This window comes from Citrus clementina, unplaced genomic scaffold, assembly GCF_000493195.1.
Source record: "Citrus clementina cultivar Clemenules unplaced genomic scaffold, Citrus_clementina_v1.0 scaffold_2, whole genome shotgun sequence".
NCBI classification, from domain to species: domain Eukaryota; kingdom Viridiplantae; phylum Streptophyta; class Magnoliopsida; order Sapindales; family Rutaceae; genus Citrus; species Citrus x clementina.
In genome coordinates, this window is record NW_006262688.1 from 5,123,353 (window position 1) to 5,142,835 (window position 19,483).

General features: G+C 31.5%; 2 protein-coding genes across 2 annotated transcripts; one reads left to right on the plus strand and one right to left on the minus strand.

Annotated features, from left to right (window-relative positions):
• The first annotated feature begins 3,689 nt into the window (after nt 1–3,689).
• On the plus strand, nt 3,690–11,881 carry LOC18053014 (GATA zinc finger domain-containing protein 12). The gene is made up of 6 exons (XM_006445858.2): nt 3,690–3,890; nt 4,955–5,431; nt 5,857–5,929; nt 7,774–7,946; nt 10,684–11,172; nt 11,771–11,881. Exons 1-6 carry the CDS (start codon nt 3,690–3,692, stop codon nt 11,879–11,881), a joined length of 1,524 nt encoding a protein of 507 aa, XP_006445921.2.
• Nucleotides 11,882–12,106: 225 nt separating this feature from the next.
• On the minus strand, nt 12,107–17,675 carry LOC18053015 (zinc finger CCCH domain-containing protein 14). Its single transcript, XM_006445860.2, has 3 exons — nt 17,338–17,675; nt 15,953–16,013; nt 12,107–13,066 (listed from the first exon to the last, which is right to left on the minus strand). Exons 1-3 carry the CDS (start codon nt 17,417–17,419, stop codon nt 12,307–12,309), a joined length of 903 nt encoding a protein of 300 aa, XP_006445923.1. The 5' UTR covers nt 17,420–17,675; the 3' UTR covers nt 12,107–12,306.
• Between the last annotated feature and the right edge of the window lie 1,808 nt (nt 17,676–19,483).

Sequence of the window (19,483 nt, forward strand, 5' to 3'; positions counted from 1 at the left end):
GACGCTCAAGTCAGCGATTCGGGTCTTACTTGGAAAAACTCATACCATAATTCATGTGGCTTAACTATGATTGCTTTAAACAAAAAGCTTTTAAGTAAATTTAAAAGAAAAGAATTTGAAATAATCAATCTTAAAGAAATCACAAGCGAAAGAGAAATTTCTCAGTGGTAGAGAGAGAAAAATATCCAATGGGTTCAGTTGCTTAGAGAGAGAGAGAGAGAGAGAGAGCTAAAAGAATCCCCCATTTCCTTTCCATTTCTAGGGTTTTTATAGGAAACTATAGCGGTTTTCATCCACTCTCCAAGAATTATTAAGAAAACTATTAATTTTTAGCCCACTAAGAATATGGTCCCTAATATTTCGGAGAAACTGTTTTGACTGAATCGTGCTTTCTGGTAACTTCCTGGTCGAGGTGACCAATAACATCCTGGTCGAGATGATCTGCTCGAGGTGACCAATAACCTCCTGGTCGAGGTGACCAATAACATCCTGGTCGAGATGATCTACTTGAGGTGACCAATAACCTCCTGGTCGAGGTGATGTGCTCGAGGTCACCACATATTATTCTGGTCGAGGTGACCAATAACATCCTGGTCGAGATGATCTGCTTGAGGTGACCAATAACCTCCTGGTCGAGGTGATGTGCTCGAGGTCACCACATATTACTCTAGTCGAGGTGACCAATAACATCTTGGTCGAGGTGATGTGCTCGAGGTCACCAAACAACATCTTAGTCGAGGTGATCTGCTCAACCATTTGCTCGCTTTTACTCCGGAGGAGAGCACGATAATGTATGAGCAAACACATTTATCTTGGTCACCCTATTTCATTCCCTAAACAAAATCTATACCAGCGAATTTTTAGGCTCACTAGAGTTTGAGCCACCCGATAAAGTAATGGTAATAGTACACTGACCAAATATTAGAAGCGATAGTAGTACTAATTTAAAATTGCAAGTATATTTAATTTTTTTAAGAATATTATTTTTCAATTAATCAACTACAATCAAATAATTTAAAAAAGAAATGCTCCTTGAGCAACTTCAAAAATTATGCCAAATCATTTTTCAAGCTTGCTTGAGCTTGAGCATTGTGAGAAGGCTGCATAAAAATTTTAATGAACAAAATTTAAAAAATCAGCTGTTTTAAAAAAAATTATCACAAAAATAAAAATATTTAGCAAGTTTATTCGGAGCCGTGATAGATTTTATATGTATTTCGTGCACCAATTTTGTGATCATCATTGGATCGTGGATTAAATATATTTTTATAAGATTTTTTATGTATACTAAAAACTAATACATGTGAAATATTAAGTTTTGGTGTTCTTATATTATTGGACAATCACTCATCAAGGCCTCTTTTGATATTGAGATTGGGCAACACTTTTGATAAACACCAGTTGCTATGTCTTTTGATCCACCACTTGTAAAACAAAAATTTTATAAGATTTTTACTATTTTTATCAAAATCATTATTTAAAAGTCATATTAATTACTATATACTATTAATTTTTATTATATCAATACTGCTTTTTTTCACAACGGTTGTAATTTAAAAGATATAACACTCCAATATGAAATAGGGTCTAAGTTTTTATTTCATATGAGAACATACAGTAAGTGCTAGTTTGGGAATGCTGTAATTTTTAAAATAATTGATGTTAGTTGTACTATATAAATAATCAGCTGTGAAGAGAATCAGTTACGTGTTTGGTAAATTTTGTTTTCAGAAATATTGTGAGTTTTGAAAGCAGTTATGGACGTTTGATATATTTTATTGTTAAACTACTGAGACAGAACAAATGACTAAAATTTACATAATGTAAAATAAAATTTATTTATACATATAAAAAACATGTACATATAATATTTTTAATTTTGTATTATAATAAATTTTACTAAAAATAAAATTTATAATGTATTGATTTTATTTTTTATTTTTTATCTTAAAACTATTGGTGATTAAATTTATAATATAGTGAAACAAATTTAATAATAATTTGATCAACAAATTGATATTGATGAATTATAATAAAAATTTATTAAAACATTGATTTTTTTTTCAATTTGAATAAGGATAATTTTGGGTTTAGGTAATAATTTTAAAGATATTTATGGAACTGTATTAAAAGATAAAATTGATTCTCAAATTCAAAATATAAAAGATACTCCTTCCCTACTTTTCAAAATCAACTGTAGGAGGGGCTAATTTTAACAAAAATGATTTTGATTTTTTTTTACCAAATACTAAAATTAGTTTTTAGATTTTTAAAATTTCTTTTAAGCCTCTCAAAAGCAATCCCAAACAGACCCTAAATCATCTTTGGATTTTATACTTTCCATATAAAAAAATATATCCACGCTTTAAATATCTAAAAATTGGGTTTTGGCCGCTCATTCTTATTCACAGATAGACATTTCACAAGTAACTAGTTGTAACCCTCTCCCTCTCATCCTTTTTTTTTTGGAATTTTTATATGTTTATGATATATGAATAATATCTCAGTTATGAGAACAATACTCAATATCTCCTTCTACGTAATCATGTTTTGTTTTACTTTTTTTCGAGAACTTGATGTACGAGAAAACTAATTATTACTTCGATCGTGTGTTTCTGAAGTTACTACGTATAAGTGCAATATATGTCACTTTTCTTCAAGAATGACCTCTGAAATAAAGAAGGAATATTTTCTCTTTTTTCTTTTAATAATTTTTAATTTATTCATCTGAAATCAGTGTTAGTTGTTTTATGTTTTTTTCTCAAAGAAGAGAAAACTCAATTTTAGTTATTTTAGGTTTTTTCTCAAAGAAGAGAAAGCTCAATTTTTTTAGTTGGTCGTTATCCTTTCATATATTACTTCATTTTATGAATCATATTTCTTTGTTTCTCCTTTCGCTAATTTATTTTTTGATCCTTTAGAGTCGATCGGGAGCTGATGCTCCACGTTTATTGTTTTTCATCAATTTTTTTTTTTCAATTTTATTGAGTCTCCAAGCTTAATCGAGATTTAACGATCTATTTATTTATTTTTTATGTGGATGAACGTTTGTTAGACAAGTAAATCTTTATTACAGAATTTTGTCCTGTCGGAATCGGACTAGCAGGTGAAGGGTTTAAAAAAATAAAGTTTATTGAAAAATTTCGACTTGTTGGACAGTAGGTCTAGGGTTTATCAACAAAAAAACATTCCAAATTTTTTTTTTTTTAATTTATGTAAAATTTTCCTTTTAGATCTTTGATGAACAAAAGGTTAATAATGTTTATATTGTTCATGTATTTATAATTACATTGTTGATCATTAATGTCCAAATCAGATCTATAGTTAGATCATACATCTCAAAGGAAATAAAACTTTGATTGTTAATATATGAATTAAGAATATTATAAATATATTTGTCTAAATCTTCTCATCTAATGATGATTTTTATTATCTTATCACAAAAAAAGTGTGTCTGTTTATAGATATCTGTCAGTCTTACAGGTCATTTTGTTTTATCTATTGAGTGCTTCATCAGTTTCATACATTTCATGCATGAACAAATTATTAATCAACTTCATTTCTCTCTCTTTCTCTTCCTCTAGCTAGCTATATATTGATCTATCATTTTTTCCTCCTCAATATTTGAACTGATTTTCGAAGTTCTTTGTGGTTTACAGAAAATAAAGAAATTGATCATTTCATCTATCATGGATTCTCAGTGGTTTAATCAAGCAGAAGCAACAAACATGAACGGCTGTGATCTCCAAAATGCTGGAAACAGAATTGATCTGACCCTGAAGTTAGGATTGCCTGATAGTAGTGATCATGAAAATCAGCATCTTCGTCATTTTGATCAAATGACCCCGTGTCATTCCAACTTGAATATCGATGCTCTTAATTCTCATGAGGTAATTCTTTGTCCTATTGTTTCAAATTAAACGTACTTAGAATAATGAGATCTCTTATTAAAATCAAAAAGAAAAAAAATAAAATAATAGGTAATTCATTTCATGATTCGATTAATTGATCTAGATAGAGTGTCATGATTTTTAATTACATGCATAAAATTTAATTTGCACAGGCATTAGTGGAAAATTGAGCATAAACCAATTTCATGCTTATTTTTTCGTAATTAATCGATAAACCAATAGAGAAACAACCTTATGGTCACAGTTTAGTCAAGAAACTAAGTTTAATTAATTGTTTATCTTTGACTATGCACAAAGATATGCTTCGTTACATATCCACGAGGATCTATGTATATTTTATTAATTGCGGCATCTTAGAATGATCTTAATTTAATTTTTGTAAATAACAATTTTGAAATCTCTTTAGTATCATTGTTTTGGTAACCTCCTTCTAAAATCTCGCTAAACATGAACTTATGGTATGTAAACAAAGTCATCTTTACTGTTCTTTTGCATATTTGTTATTAACAGATAAGTTTTGACTGTCCACCATATATATGCAAGTTATTAATGCATTCTCAAGCAACTTATGGTATGTAAAGTAATTATGATAAGTTGTTCAAAATCATTACATTGTTTATCGAAATTAATCATTTTCGTCCTCATGTTTCAAAGCACACCAAGTCTTCTCGTCATGAAAAAGATAAATGTAACTTTTAATTTTCTTAATTTTGTTGTTGTTGTTGTTTTACACATAAAATCAGAGGTACAATTGAACACAAAAAAAAAAAGGAAAAAATTATGATCAATTAAAAAATTCATAAGTTTAAATTTAGGGGTAAAATAGCGTAACACAAAAAGTATTGAAAGTTAACAGAATTCTTCTATCGATAAGGGAATTTTAATGAGTTTAAAGTACTAAAGGAAAATTAGTTAATTTGCTGAAACAATAGGGTGTTTTTGAAAAACTTAGTGAAAAATGGAAACACTTGTGGATCTAACAACAATGTTGGACAGGGCTTCAAACAATTAATATAATGTTGTTGCTTATTATATATATGCAGGGAATGAATATGGCTAACAACAACATTGGCCAAGGCTTCAACCCCGGTGAAGTTGCATGGCAACCATCAAACTTCACTGAACAATATGTGCACTCAGATAATAATAATAATAATCACTACGGCTTAATCCCATTTCAAGGCTCCACATCAATGGGGTCACCCCCGCTTCCTATCTACTATCCCCACAACATCAACAGCGTCAACAACTTCAACATAAACCCTAATCAAAATGTTCCGCTTGCAGCAGCAGCACCACCACCACCACCAATGAATGATTACACGCTGCTCGACGTTCCTCCGCGGAGAGATGAACTAGAGGAGGGTTCATCATCAGCTGCAGCTCCAGCTAGAAGGAGAGCAACGGGCACGAGGAGGCCGCGTGGGGGGAGCATCATTGATCCTAACAAAAGATGCACCAATTACAATTGCAAAACCAGTGATACTCCAATGTGGCGTAGAGGCCCTCTTGGTCCCAAGGTGAGCTATCGATTTTCCTTACTAATAAAAGATAATTAAACAAAAATGTTCTTTTCAAAGGGCAAAATTGTCAGAATAATTTTGCCTAGGCAGAACTCAGGCAATTTTGAACAAAAACAAGAACATTAGAGGGACAAAAAATAATTGTCTTTTTATAGATTTACAGATGTTGCTAATGATTTCACTTTAAAAAAAAAAAAAAACCGTTTCTTTGCTCCTTTTTGTCCTGTTTCTTAATTGAATGTCATTCCGCTTAAAATACTAATCAAATTGTTTTGTGTTAAACTTAGAATTGATACATTAAAATTTTCATCCAAATTGTTAATTAAACTTAAAACTGAGATTATATTTCTATATCAAATTACTTTTTCATTACAGCTTGAAATAATCTTGTTTTAATTATTTGTATGTCTTCCTTTTTGCAGACTTTGTGCAATGCATGTGGGATCAAATATAGGAAAGAAGAGGAGAAGAGGCTGAAGGCAAAAGAAGCCAATAGTCAGAGCTCCAACACCGAGACTGATTAATCAAGTTTATGGCGATAATCAGTGATTTTATAATAATCAAAGTTTGGCTCATCTGCTAACGGGATAGGTTCTATGTTGTGAAATTTAAAATTTGCTTTGAACTTGCCTCTTTTATCAACTCTTCATGCATAATATTGGAAAACTACAGCTAGACCCCAGAAGTGAATTCTCAAAACATGAACAAAATGGCATTTTAGGTTGTCACTCTATCATCAATTAATAAGTAAAGCACGAGAGCAACGCACGCAGGACCCAAGTCATCAGCCCTAAAACAACGAGGTCCTACTATGTTTTGATGTTACTCGAAGTTATCAAAACTGAAGCACGTGTGAATGCAAGAGTCAATAAGGTTCCAACCTGTTTGATATTGAAGTACTGTATCTTTTAAATTATAATTATTGTGAAAAAATGTAATTAAGAAATAAAAGTTTATAGTGCATATCAAATTTGATTTTTAAAAGTAATTTTATCAAAAAATAATAAAGATATTATAAGTTTTTCATTATAAAAGTGGTGAATAAAATCAACTTAACTTCCAATATTTATCAAACATTTTAGTATTATAGCTACTCAACCTTAATACTAAATAGCAACTAAAAGTTGTTTTAGACCGTTATTTTTAGCTCTAAAATAAATTTAAATTTTATAAGAGGAAAAATCCTATCATCTTTTTCTCTGTAATGTGTAGCTTTGTTGTAAAAAATACCAAATAGAATTTTACAGTAATGGTATAACAACACAGCTACCATATATTCTACAGAGTTTATTATTAATATTACCCATTGAGAGGTAAGTAATTAATGACAACTTTTATTAACTTCCCAAAGCTTTACATGAAACGAACAAATCCCTAATTTTGAAATTGCCATACACATTTTACCACTTGTAAGCAGTAGGGCATAATTATGAACCTGCTGAAATTGTTGTGAAAAATTAAAAAAGAAAAAGAAATTATTCAGGAAATTTATGCTCAGCCGTTAGATTTAATGTATATATATCTTACAATAGTTCGATCAATAGATATTGGATTTAATTTTCAATCCAGTTAACTTAAAAACAAAAATCATGAGCTAAGCACAAATTAAAATACCCTTCCTTCGAAGTTCTCTATAGCTAAGTTTTGGCCCCTCTTTCTGATCCATCATATAACTGTAGCTGTAAGTCTTTCTTTTATATATCTTCTTTTATTCTCCTTATCTTTCTTTCTTTTTCATTCATATAATTAAATTTTCTCAGGGGTGAACTTTCACATTTAATTTACAAAATTTGTAAGAATATATGAATATATCTCTATTATAAAAACAACTCTATTTCTCCTTTTATCGAATTAATTTTCTTATCTATTATTTTCCTTCGAATAATCATCTAGCTCCCTTTTTTTTTAAAAAAAAAAAATTATATATCATTTTCAATTGACGAACAAAAGTTAATACACATACGGTTTATACATATTTAAAGTAGTTTCATGTATTTTATTATAACATGGTTAAATATTCTCATCTATGGTTAGGAACATAATCTCCATAGAAAAATTTAGATTACTGATGAATGAATTAAAATATTCTATTTCCTTCCATCTTCTTATCTAATTAATGATGGTTTTTTGTTTTCTAATCACTTAAAAAGCGTGTCTTAGTGTCTACATGTCTATTTGTAGCATATGTGTCAGTCTTCTCTCTCTCTCAATGGTTGATAAGAGCTTCAGTTTCATATATAAAATTCATGCATGAACAAATTATTTGACTTCATTTCTCTCTCTTTCTCTCTACCTAGATAGTTCATTTTTGGACTGTAAGAAGTTGTTTTTGCTCTCAGAAAACAAAGCAATTGATCAGTTGATCGTGGATCCTCAGTGGCTCAATCAGGAAGCAGCAACCAAAATGAACGGCTATGATCAGAACAATGATGATGGAAACACAATTGATCTGACCTTGAAGTTAGGGCTACCTAATAGTGATAACGAAAATCAGCATCATAATTCTCATGAGGTAATTCTTTGTCCTATACATTCCTTAATTATGTGTCCAGATAATATGATCTATCATTAAATTGAATTTAAAAATGAAAATTTGAACATAATCTTCAGGATATTAAAATTTAATATTAGTCTTCATTTTTTAAATTATGATTTCTTGATTAAACCAATCAAAAAAGTAACAGAGAAATAATATTTTTCTTTTGTAATTTTGTTAAGAAATGAAGATTAATTAATGGTTGATCAATCAATATGCAAAAAAGAAGCTTCACTTCATTTACATGATAATCTATATCTCTTAGATTGCGGCATCTAATTAGAATGATCTCATTATTGATTTAATTTTTACTAAATAGTGATTATCAAATCTGTTTAGATCCATTATTTTGGTAATCTTGTTGTAAAATCTTAATTATACGTGAACTGATGGTATGTATATAATTGTCATCTTTGTTGGTTTTTCCTTCCCTTTTTAGTTTCATTATTCGGCTGCGTAATTGGTATTAACACATTAGATTGACTGCTCCATATTGATCACGTGATTAATGACTTCTTAAGCAACTATTTTTTTCTTCAATTTTTTTTTTGGATCATCATTTTCATCTGTGAAAATGACAAATTTATTGACAAATTTTAGCAGCATCCCTACTACGCTGCTACATACTATTACCAAAAATTTGGGGGTTGCATTGACGTTTGTCAAATGATTAAAAGTAAATGCTTAAATAGTATTTTTTATCAAGGACGGAGTTACTACAGGCCAATAGCGGCTCGACCACTAGGCAACTTAAGCGGTTGCCTAGGGCCTTGTTTTACATGAAGACCCCATAAAATAATTATTTTGTATACAAAAGAAGAAAGTGAATTTAAAATTCATTATCATTCATTTAATTTCTTATTATTTTGTAATTATGTTTTCCTAAATAAACTATTAAATTCTTATAAAATTTATTTAATATAGTAATTAGTAGTTTTAATTCATACAAAACTGATAAATTAATAGTTTCAATCCTACAAATTCTCTATTTCATTGTTAGAATTAATATGTTATAATTAAAAAGTTTTATATTCATTTTAAACCTTATAAAAGCCCCAATTTTATTACTTATCCATTAAATTTTTCTTCCAACAATCAAGACACAATATATTCTTAGTGTTTGAGAGAAAGAAAGAGAGGAAAAAAAGTCCTACTTCCTCTACTTTCTACTCAAGAAGAAAGAAAAAATCTAATAGTTTTCTCTATTCTCTATGACTATTGGTCATTACTCAAATCCTCAAACAATTAATATAAAGATAAAGTTAATTTATGATTTCATCTCAAATTTCAGATTTTATCTTTTTATTATTCTCTTAGTTAGTTGTGTTATCTATTTGTTCTTATTTCTTTTTAATATATTCTTTTATTCATCTACTTTTTTTTTGTGTACTTGTTTTATCTATTTTGAAGTAAAGTTTATAGAAAAACTTTAAAAATAGAAGAATAGAAAAATTAATGTAATCTAGAAAAGGAGTAATAAAAAGGATGTAAATTGAGTTAGAACAACAATAAGTGAAAATTTTATACTTGAATTAAAATTTCACGGATTAGCAATAGTAGAATAAAATTTTATTTAATGTTTTACATTTTAGAGTGTTTAAAGAATTGATTTTCGATAAATAATATATAACTAATATATATATATATATTGTTCTAAATTTTAAGAAGAACTAATTAAAATTATTTGCCTAAGGCCCTAAACATGATTGAGCCGGTCCTGATAAGGCTTTAGGTTAATTTTATTCGTAACTTTGTCTCCTATAGCTTAAAAATTATTACTAGCCCAAGCTTGTAATCTCTTACTAGAATTTGGCCCCTCTTACTTTACAATTTTGATAGTTCTTGCCCTGTAACTTTATAACCCTAGATTCGTAGGCTGTCTAGACTTTGGTCTCTCTAACCTTGATCAACTTCACATTTAGTTTCCCAGTTCTAGCTTCGTTATATATATATATATATATATATACTTAAAGCATCATTACCTAAAATAAAATACTAAGTATCAACTCTTGTTTAAAGAGCTATGGGTTAATAACATTAAATCCTACAATTTTTTTCTAACTTTAATCATCTCACTTTATGAACTATGACACTAAGTTAAATAAATGAGAGAGAAAAAAATTATGCCTTGTTTTGGATCATAATTTTAAGTTACAATAACTCAAACTTAATAATATTTATTGTGAATAAATTTTGTAATTCCAATAACTTGAACCTAATAGTAGTTCTGTTAATAATATAAACATGGGAGAAACTAAAATTTTAGTTCACTATATGTTATAATAGAGAATTTATAAACTGGAACAGGTTATCACATAAAATCTGTAAAAGTGAGGAGGCCTGCGGCAGGTTCATAATGAAAAACTATATAGATTGTTTGCATATAACAATAATATGTAAAACTGAATGGGCCAAACAAAGAATGCAGTTTCTTTAACCCTTAAATTTTATCAGATATTCAAAACTCTCTCTCCCTCTCTCTCTCTTTATATATATGCTTACATATCCGAGATTAAAATTAGAATTAAAATCTAAAATATATTTATAATGTTGTAAATGAGTTTACAACATTGTAAAAATTAATTTATAATGTCGTAAATCTGAGTTGGATTTTAATCTTGACTTTAATTCCGAATTAAAAAATTTTCTTATATGTATTTGTATATTTCTTTTAGTGAGTAGTTTTTCTAACATTTTCATTGTCTATATACAGAGAATAAATAACTATGAAATGGTGAACGAAGGAATGAACAGTAACGCAAACGTTGGACAAAGGTTCAATCCCAACGAAATTGCGTGGCCACAACCAAACTTGAGCAGCCAACATAGCCAGGCACAATATATGTACCCAAATAATGGTTATGGCTTTAGCACATTTCCTGCAGGCTCTTCTTCAATGGGATCACAACTTCCTAACTCTCCTCTTAACTACAACAACGTAAGCATTAACCCTGATAATAATCTTCAGCATGCAGCAGCAGCATCAGCGCTGGCATCGATGAAAGGTTACACACTCATCAACGTTCCGGCGTCTAGAAACCAGCAGCTGGGCACTACTGCAAGCTCGTCAGCTGCAGCTTCAGCTCCAAGGAGAGCAGCAGGCATTCCGAGGCCGCATGGGTATCCTTATAAAAGATGCACTAATTATAATTGCAATACTAATGATACTCCAATGTGGCGTAGAGGCCCTCTTGGCCCCAAGGTCAGTAAATTATTGCATATTATTGTCATTATTTCTATTTGTAGACTTGAAAACAGTTATTCTTTGATGCATTCGCATACATACAAAGTTACGGTGCAAAATTAGTTTTTTGGAAAATTTTCTGGATGCTAGTGTGTGTGTGTGTGTATATATATATATATTAACCGGATCATTTCTTGGAATCTTTTCGCATCTGTTGGTTCAAAATACATATGCCAAGAATATAACAAATAAAAGTATATATACATTCAAAGCATCCAAGATTTTCTTAAACTATACAGCGAATAAAATTTGACACTATTATGGAGTCCAACGAGAATTTGATAATTATTTTTCTTATCACCAATATTAATACTCACTAATAATAAATGTCATCTGCCATATCATTTGTGATGGAATATGCACAAAAATTATTCATTAAGTATATTTATATCTTCGAGAAAGATTAATTATGAGTAGTTACATTAAATCTACAGTTTTGATACGTTAAACTTGCACATGGACGGCCAATCTCGAAACTTGTACAACACCTTGTGCCCATGTACGTAAATTAGAGCTTCAAGTAGTGTTTTTAATCCTATGAATTTCCTATTTTCAGACCCTCTGCAACGCCTGTGGGATCAAGTACAGAAAAGAGGAGGAGAAAAGGAAGGCAAAGGAAACAGAGACATCAAATATTGATCAGAACTCCAACAACCAAACTACTTGAGAGGAATTATTGATTTTAGTCAATTTTGTACCAAAGCTACCAATGCCTTATCTGTGAAATGGGATTGAAGTTAGCTTTTATGTTTTGTGTGCTAAAACTGTTTGCTTTTCAGCTACTTCGTCGCTTTTATAATGCTTCTGACTATTTTTCAAGTTATCAATCGATTTCTTGTGCTTGCACAATGCTCTACTAGTATTCTACCTGTTAAAAGCAACATAAACAATATGAAAATATAAACTAGAAAGTCTCACATAAAACAAATACACTAAAAAATTTAATAAGAAAGAAACTAACTCTTGTGCATCTGCAGTATGTCTAATTTTTGCATCCGAAAAAGCAAAACTTAATAGACACGCCAAATACAAAGGCTATGACAACAAATTAGTCCTAACACATAAAGGGAACAAGATGAAACAAAAGCAAGGTCATATCACTGATTTGCGCAATTCCTCAGATCCGTGTGCAAAGTGGCACCTATCGCCGAAGGTACAAGACCCTTTTGCAAAGTTCTCACAGAGCTTCGTCTTGAAGTTGTTTGACTGAGAAGAGGAATTTGACTTCATTGAATGTCCAGAACCAGAACCAACATTTACGATTAACTCACGAACCATAGCACTGGCTTGCTTGATCTGATCGAATGTCCCCTCAAGCTCAATGTTCCTTAAGTTGGGATCAACCTCATGATCTCTGATGGAAAGCTTGGCTCCGGTAAGGCGACAGATTTGCTTGGAGTTCACACCATTTTTGCCAATGATAGCTCCTGCAAGCTTAGCGTCAATGCTAATCTTAGCAGTGGCCGAGGCCCCAAAACTGGCTGCAGCTCCCAGTGATTGTGGAGGAGGCTCAAGCCGACCACCCATCCTGCCATGCATCGGTCCTCCCATGGCACGAGGATCTTCATAGGATGGCACAGTTGGCCTGCCAAGCTCCCATTCACCATGAGCAAAATGGCATTTATCGCCAAACTTGCAACCTTCAGCTGAGTTGTATTTGTTGCACAAACGAGATTTCACAGCTGGGGGAGATGAGCCATCTGGAAAGGATGGTGGGGCTCCTGAATTTCTAGGAGGTGGTGGTGGATGAGCAGGGGTGCCACCAAGATTCAGCATCTGGGAGACAGCTTTGAAACCACCAGGAACGTAATGCAAGAAGTGACATCCCTCTCCGAAAGGGCACCCAGAAGTACTGCAAAACCAACAAAACAGGTGTGTAAGAGACTCCGCAGGATACAAATGCATTTGGGAAATTCCGTTGTTACAAGCCATTCTAATCATATATCTAAAACAGAATAATTTAAAAAATTAAATAAATTACAACTACAATTAAAAAAAAAAAAAAAAGTAACAAGTGAAGGTTGAAAAAGTTACTATTTATTGCATTAAAATTGAACAATAGAACTAACTGGACTCATAATCCATTAATTATAAGCACTAAAGCTAATGTAACACATCTACCACTATATTTGAAGATAAAGGGGCAAACATTGCACTGATGACTGAGGGAACTCTGTAGTAAACATATAATAAAATAACTAGAAGCATATGACACAAGATACTAATAAATCTCTCTCTCTCTCTCTCTCTCTCTCTCATGAAAGCCTTCTTTCTTGAAAGTGCTCATAAAAATGTTTAATAGTCCATTACCAACTATATAGTCACATCTGTTGGCACATTGCTTTAGGTAAGGCTAATGGATTATTAATAAGTTCAGCAAGGATACTAACAAAAGTCAAAAACCCTCTCCCTTGCCAGAAACTAGATCCCAACAATTACGGCACTTAGGTTCCCCAAAATCAAAAAATCACCGACAAGTTTAGAATACAACCATTTAAGTGTGTTCAAATAACTCGAAGCAAAGGGATGCTCATTGATCTCCATACAACATACAACAACATTAGTCAACTTTCACTCACTTTTTCCAAAATGTTCTTTTCCCATCCAGTATTGTTTATCACAAAATCTTTGCAACCCCTAACTTTCCTTTATTTTCCTTATAACAAGTAAGAATTCACCAACTCTCTTTCAGCTTTCCCTACCACCCTATTACGATATCCCCTTTATTTATATCAATTTCATAGGTAACATGCACAGACTTTTCCTCATGGTACAATCACAGATGATTTTCTATATATTCACACGAACCCCTTAAAACTCATATGGTAATCATTCATGACCACACACAACTATTAGAACTCCACCATACCAGAACCATCGGCACCTTCTCCAAGCTCAAACTCATAAATGATAGGTCCAGAATATTAGTCACTTTCAGAGATCTCCTACAATTGTTTAATCTTTTTACCTGCATTTTTATGAAATATTTCAACCTCAATGTTTGGTTTATTCATGCAATTCACTGAAAGAGCATCATCAACAAACAGCAAGCCCAATCCACAAAATATGTTGGAAGATTTAACCTTAGCCACAAATATCCCATTATTTTTAAGGCCCCATCCCGCACATCAATGTGAACATGATTTACCAAGAAATTCACTGGTGTTCTCCATTAGTCAGCAGAATAAGACAAGTCACTGTAACTTGACTATACCATCACAAAAGCATATCATACCTCCCTTCTATTAGTCTTTCCTAATCCAACCGCCAATTAATCCTTACATAGGTGAAAATCAGAAAATTTTGAATGTTACCGTCCAATATAAGACAAGCAAGAGCCCACATCATATTCTTCATTATATCATGTTCCCACAAAGTTTCATACAAACATCATTCGTTGACAAAGATACTACTGTAAATAATGCAATCATGTCACGATAAATCATATTCAGTAGCAGATCAACATATACATTCAACAAATTTGAGATAAATAAACTTCCCTAAATATGGATTGAGCATTCACGTAACTTTTGAGACATAAGCAATTCACAAATTAACTATTCAAAGATAACCTGAAATCTTCCAATACCAGAAGAAAGAGCTCATTTTTAAAATATATAGACACGAGGATAAAAATGCACAGGGCTCAAGTGATCTTAATAGCCATAGAGAAAAAACAGATTATATTATTCCCAGTTGAAAGCCTTAAGTAATTCTAAGCAAAAGGCATTAAGAAAAATGTTGCTTTAAACTTTCAATAAGAAATCACAGTAGTAACTTTTATAATAGAAAAAATAAAGAAGACAGAACACCTAAAATTCTAAACAATAGTTTAGGTGATAAATAGCCATTATTGCATGGGAAAATCATAAATTGTTAAATAAACACATGGCATGCATTAATTGAAGAAGTTTTTGGATCTCAAAGCACAAGCATACGTTTAATCCATCAAATACTTCACCAAATTTACTGGAAAGTCTTATCTAATTCCACATTAGAACCATTTAAACTGCTAAAATATATAAATAAAAAATGAGAGAAATTATCAAAAGACAAAATATTTCAGTCCAGTAAAAGCATCTTGACTCAAAACAAGACTGGCAGACACACTAGCAAAAACATGGAAATTTACGCCGGGGGGGGGTGGTGATTAAGTCTTGAAGAGAAAGGGAGAAAAAGAGCCACAATATTTAAGAATGGTCACTATAACGTTCAGCTCCACAAGTTTAGCAACCCTTGTAACTTCCTTAGCAATACATAGTTGAACGACCACGTACCCAGCCCTTGTACAAAAGCTACATTCATTTAAAAGTGTTACCCCAGTAGAGAACAGCTTGGATAGCATGTTCCGGAACTTAAGATGCCAATTGATTGGTCCAGATCTGAAGGAATTTACTTGCAAAAGATTGTAAAATGAATTATAAATAACCATTATATAGTGAGCAAATTTTGCATCCAAACAACTGCTTTCAGTTTACATGAAGCCCTGCAAGTAGTTAATCCAACAGTACTCTCAGATACCAACAGTTTGCCATTTCTGTGTTCAATAATCATTGTTATTGTGATTAGAACAAAAGGTATAACCTGTATCACAACTTAAGTTCCCAATTCATCAGTCCAAATCAAATGAATTTTACTTACAAATATTGTGTAATAAAATTTTCTTAAAAATTATAAATATTACAAATAGACAGAATTGCATTTAGATTACTCATTTTAGATAGGTTAAGATTTGAACCTGAAAAACTTTGTGCATGGCTTCGATTTGCTTCCTATACCAGTTGGAAAGTTCTCCATTTCTGTTGCAGAACATTAATTGATTTTTCTCAGTTACAATTACAGTGAGTTATTAATCTTGAAACTTTAAAGAATATATAATATCACGTTATCATTCTCATCCTTGTGACAAAGGATGCTTTCTGAAAATTAAATAATCAATCAATATTGTTCCGTATAGAGTATAAGTACACCACCAGATTCATTAAAATTAAAAGATTAAAATAGTTGAATAACAATACTATAATTAGGCTCTAAATTGTGCGATCTATTAAAGCTGTCGTAGACCTACAAATTGCCTCAATTTTACCTCAGAATTTTATAGGGGAAAAAATAACTTGAACTAAGTTTTCTCATTCTTTGGGTTTCCAGGAGAAATAACTAACTCGACTAAGTCTTACTAAGTAGCTCAGCCAAGTGTTATGTTTACACTGGAACTAAACTGCAGATGGTTGACAAAGTACATGTTTCTTTTCTTTTTTATTACCTGAATATTCTCAGAGAAAAATCAGTTTTCTGAGTTGTAGATAGCATCAACATCGCATTACAATATCATACCTCTAAAGAAATAATATGAATGTATAAAAATACCAGCTGCAGCATGAAAAGTTACAGAGAACTAAAATCCAGAATGAACATAACAATCCCATTACATGTGCCACATTATCATAGAAAGCTAGACAAGAATAGACGGTATAGCAAGATATGCAAGAATATTAATCAGCTACCATAAAGAAACAAAGGAGAAGAGACAACTACCAACTTAAATTGCCAACAACAGACCCAGAAAGAACTCAACGAAAAAAACTAACAGATCCAACTGATTCACGTGTAAGCAATTTACTCCAAATAAAAAATCAACTCTAATATATGAGACGCAGACAAAGGATACATTACACCACTATTTCAAAACAAAACTTCTGCCACACAAAGACTCCCAAATCCACTTTCAACACAATTAGCCCAACATAAAATCCTAGAGAAATCTAAAACAGTGAACAGAATACTGCGACCCCATGCACAAATAATATGAATGAAATTGAAAAAGAGACTCATACAAACATATTACAAATGAATAAGTTCCATAGTGCCTCAATTTCACATACATATCAAACTACGAATCATATCAAATTAATCTCAAAAAATCATTTAGCTTCATCTGCTCCTCGCTACCCCCAACAACGAAAAAAAAATTATTTTTAGCTATCTAATACTTACGCATCAGAGCTTCTCAAATTAAAAATAAATAAATAAATAGTAACAATTTCGAGCTTCAAAAACTCTTAACACTTGCGCATAATAACATAGTAATGATAGAAGTTAACAATAGCAGCGTTGAGGGAGTACCTTGCTTTGATTTCTTAAAGCCGCCATTGCCATTCGAGGCACCGTCATGCCTTCCCCTCTTGCGGCCGCCACCGAGCTCCATTACGAGAGAAACAACCGCCGGGATCCGAAGTCGAAGCACGCGACCGAGCGGAGCGAAAAGGAAAAAAGCGGCGAGAAAGTGCGGGAAAGCGTGAGAGAAAGTGCGAGAAAATTTTGGGGGGCAAGAACCCTAGTGAGAGAAAGCTAGGGCTCGAATTGAAGAGGGAGAAAAAAAAATTGGGAGGACAATTTGTGAAAATAGAAAAAGGGAGAATAGCGGAATCGAAAATGAGATTTAAATCAAGCTGATAAACGAAGATAAAATTTTAATAATTTATGGATATTCCAGGCCACGTCACGTGTCTCTTCTCTCTCTGTTAATGATGTTAGCAAATTTAGTGCTTAGGTCATCCAGTGATATGTGTCAATGCTCTACCACAGTGAGTCATGAAGTGAGGCTATTAATAGCTCTCATTTCAAACTAATTTAATTTAATATCGAGTGATGCTATGCGTGGAATGTTTGTATCTTAAATAATACTAATAGAATTTTTTGACTAGAAAAAATAAATAATGATAAATTAATTACAAGACTTAATAAGTATACCAATTAAATAAACATAACAGTATTGTTTAATATTAAAAAAAGTCATTGAATCTTATAATAAGATCTATTATTCTACCACCTGACTGAAAACTAGTGAACTATCTTACCACTTTAATATAATAAAATAATTTTTATCAATAATAATGATATTGAGACGGTGGAACAGTTGTACACAAATTTTAGTTACTGTGGTGTTATGATTGCTCGTAAAAGAAATGTAAAATTGTTATTGATAAAAATTAAATCTTACATCATAAAAACCCAGTATTCAAGTAAATTCTAAAACTTTTTTTTTTGTAAACTTAAGTTTTGCATCTAGCATAGGAGGTGGTTATTTTGATTTAATTATCTAGAAGACTGTAAATAAGCTCTTGGACTTTGAATCATTTTCTGAATAGATTAGGATTCTCTCATGACCGGATCTCCTCATGAGCAAAAATACATATGGTGATTGGTAGTTAATAAATAAAGAAAATGAAGAAGTTAAATCATACACATACACTATCACTTAAAGATACATGGCATTAGATTTTTAAAAGCTCATGAAAGCTCATATCATGAGAGGATATTTATTCTTTCTGAATAATGAGATATTATTAATAGCAAATGTTTAGAAAGTAATGCATTTATTAATTTAATATAACTTATAATGGGTTTTTCAAATATATAACCTAAATACCTAAGTTAAAAATTTTAAATTAAGAGATGCGGGGGAAGACTCGAAATCCAAGCATATTAACACCCAATTAGCAAGTAGTTTTTCATCTTTGTAGTGTTAAATTTGAAATTATATCAATTTGTTAATATGTAATAAATTCTTTAATTGTTTTCACTCACTATTATCTAATCTTTGGTCTTGGAAGCTGTATTAGTCCCTAATAAGGAAGCATGGGTCGAGACTTAAGTGATTGGACCCTAAATAGACTCCCCAAGATACCAAACAAGGCCCACATTGTTGTAACTCATTAAGCAAGGAGATCTAATCCGCTTAACGATGGGTGTCTTTAGAAATGTTTAGCATAGTTGCCCTGAAATTGGACTAAAGCCTTATGCCGCAAACATATGTCCTTCTTGGGCCGAAATATTAGCTTTGGATAGGGAATGATTGGAAAAATGACATAAAGCACGTTGCCATATCGATCCCTAAATGATTTTTCATATGACTTGAGCATAATAATTTCATCCGTGGTGCTTGATGTTTCTTCATCTGTTCTGTCTTCAAGAGATGGGAATCGCCTCAGTGAGGTTGGTTTAAACTTAGTCAAGATGCGGTTGTGGATGTTTAGCTTGGTATGATTTGTTATTGGGGGAGGGGGGTGTTGGGGAATTTTTGGGTACTTTTGGAAAATTTTTCATTTTCCTTTCGCTTTTTACTACATGTATATTTGAACTAATTATGACAATATGCATATACAAATGACAAATAAAAAAAAAATGAATGAATAACCTGCAATGCTCCACAAGTACCAAACCTTCTCATAGGACATATATACATAATTAAAAGAGGTTATAGAGCAGT

Coding starts and splice junctions, on each gene's coding strand:
- LOC18053014 (XM_006445858.2), top strand. CDS start 3,690: ATGGATTCTCAGTGGTTTAATCAAGCAGAAGCAACAAACATGAACGGC. Junction 5,930..7,773: donor GAAGGCAAAAGAAGCCAATA/GTCAGAGCTCCA, acceptor TTTTGCTCTCAG/AAAACAAAGCAATTGATCAG. Junction 7,947..10,683: donor AGCATCATAATTCTCATGAG/GTAATTCTTTGT, acceptor GTCTATATACAG/AGAATAAATAACTATGAAAT.
- LOC18053015 (XM_006445860.2), bottom strand. CDS start 17,419: ATGGAGCTCGGTGGCGGCCGCAAGAGGGGAAGGCATGACGGTGCCTCG. Junction 16,014..17,337: donor CTTTAAGAAATCAAAGCAAG/GTACTCCCTCAA, acceptor GTTCTGCAACAG/AAATGGAGAACTTTCCAACT. Junction 13,067..15,952: donor CCATGCACAAAGTTTTTCAG/GTTCAAATCTTA, acceptor TTGGTTTTGCAG/TACTTCTGGGTGCCCTTTCG.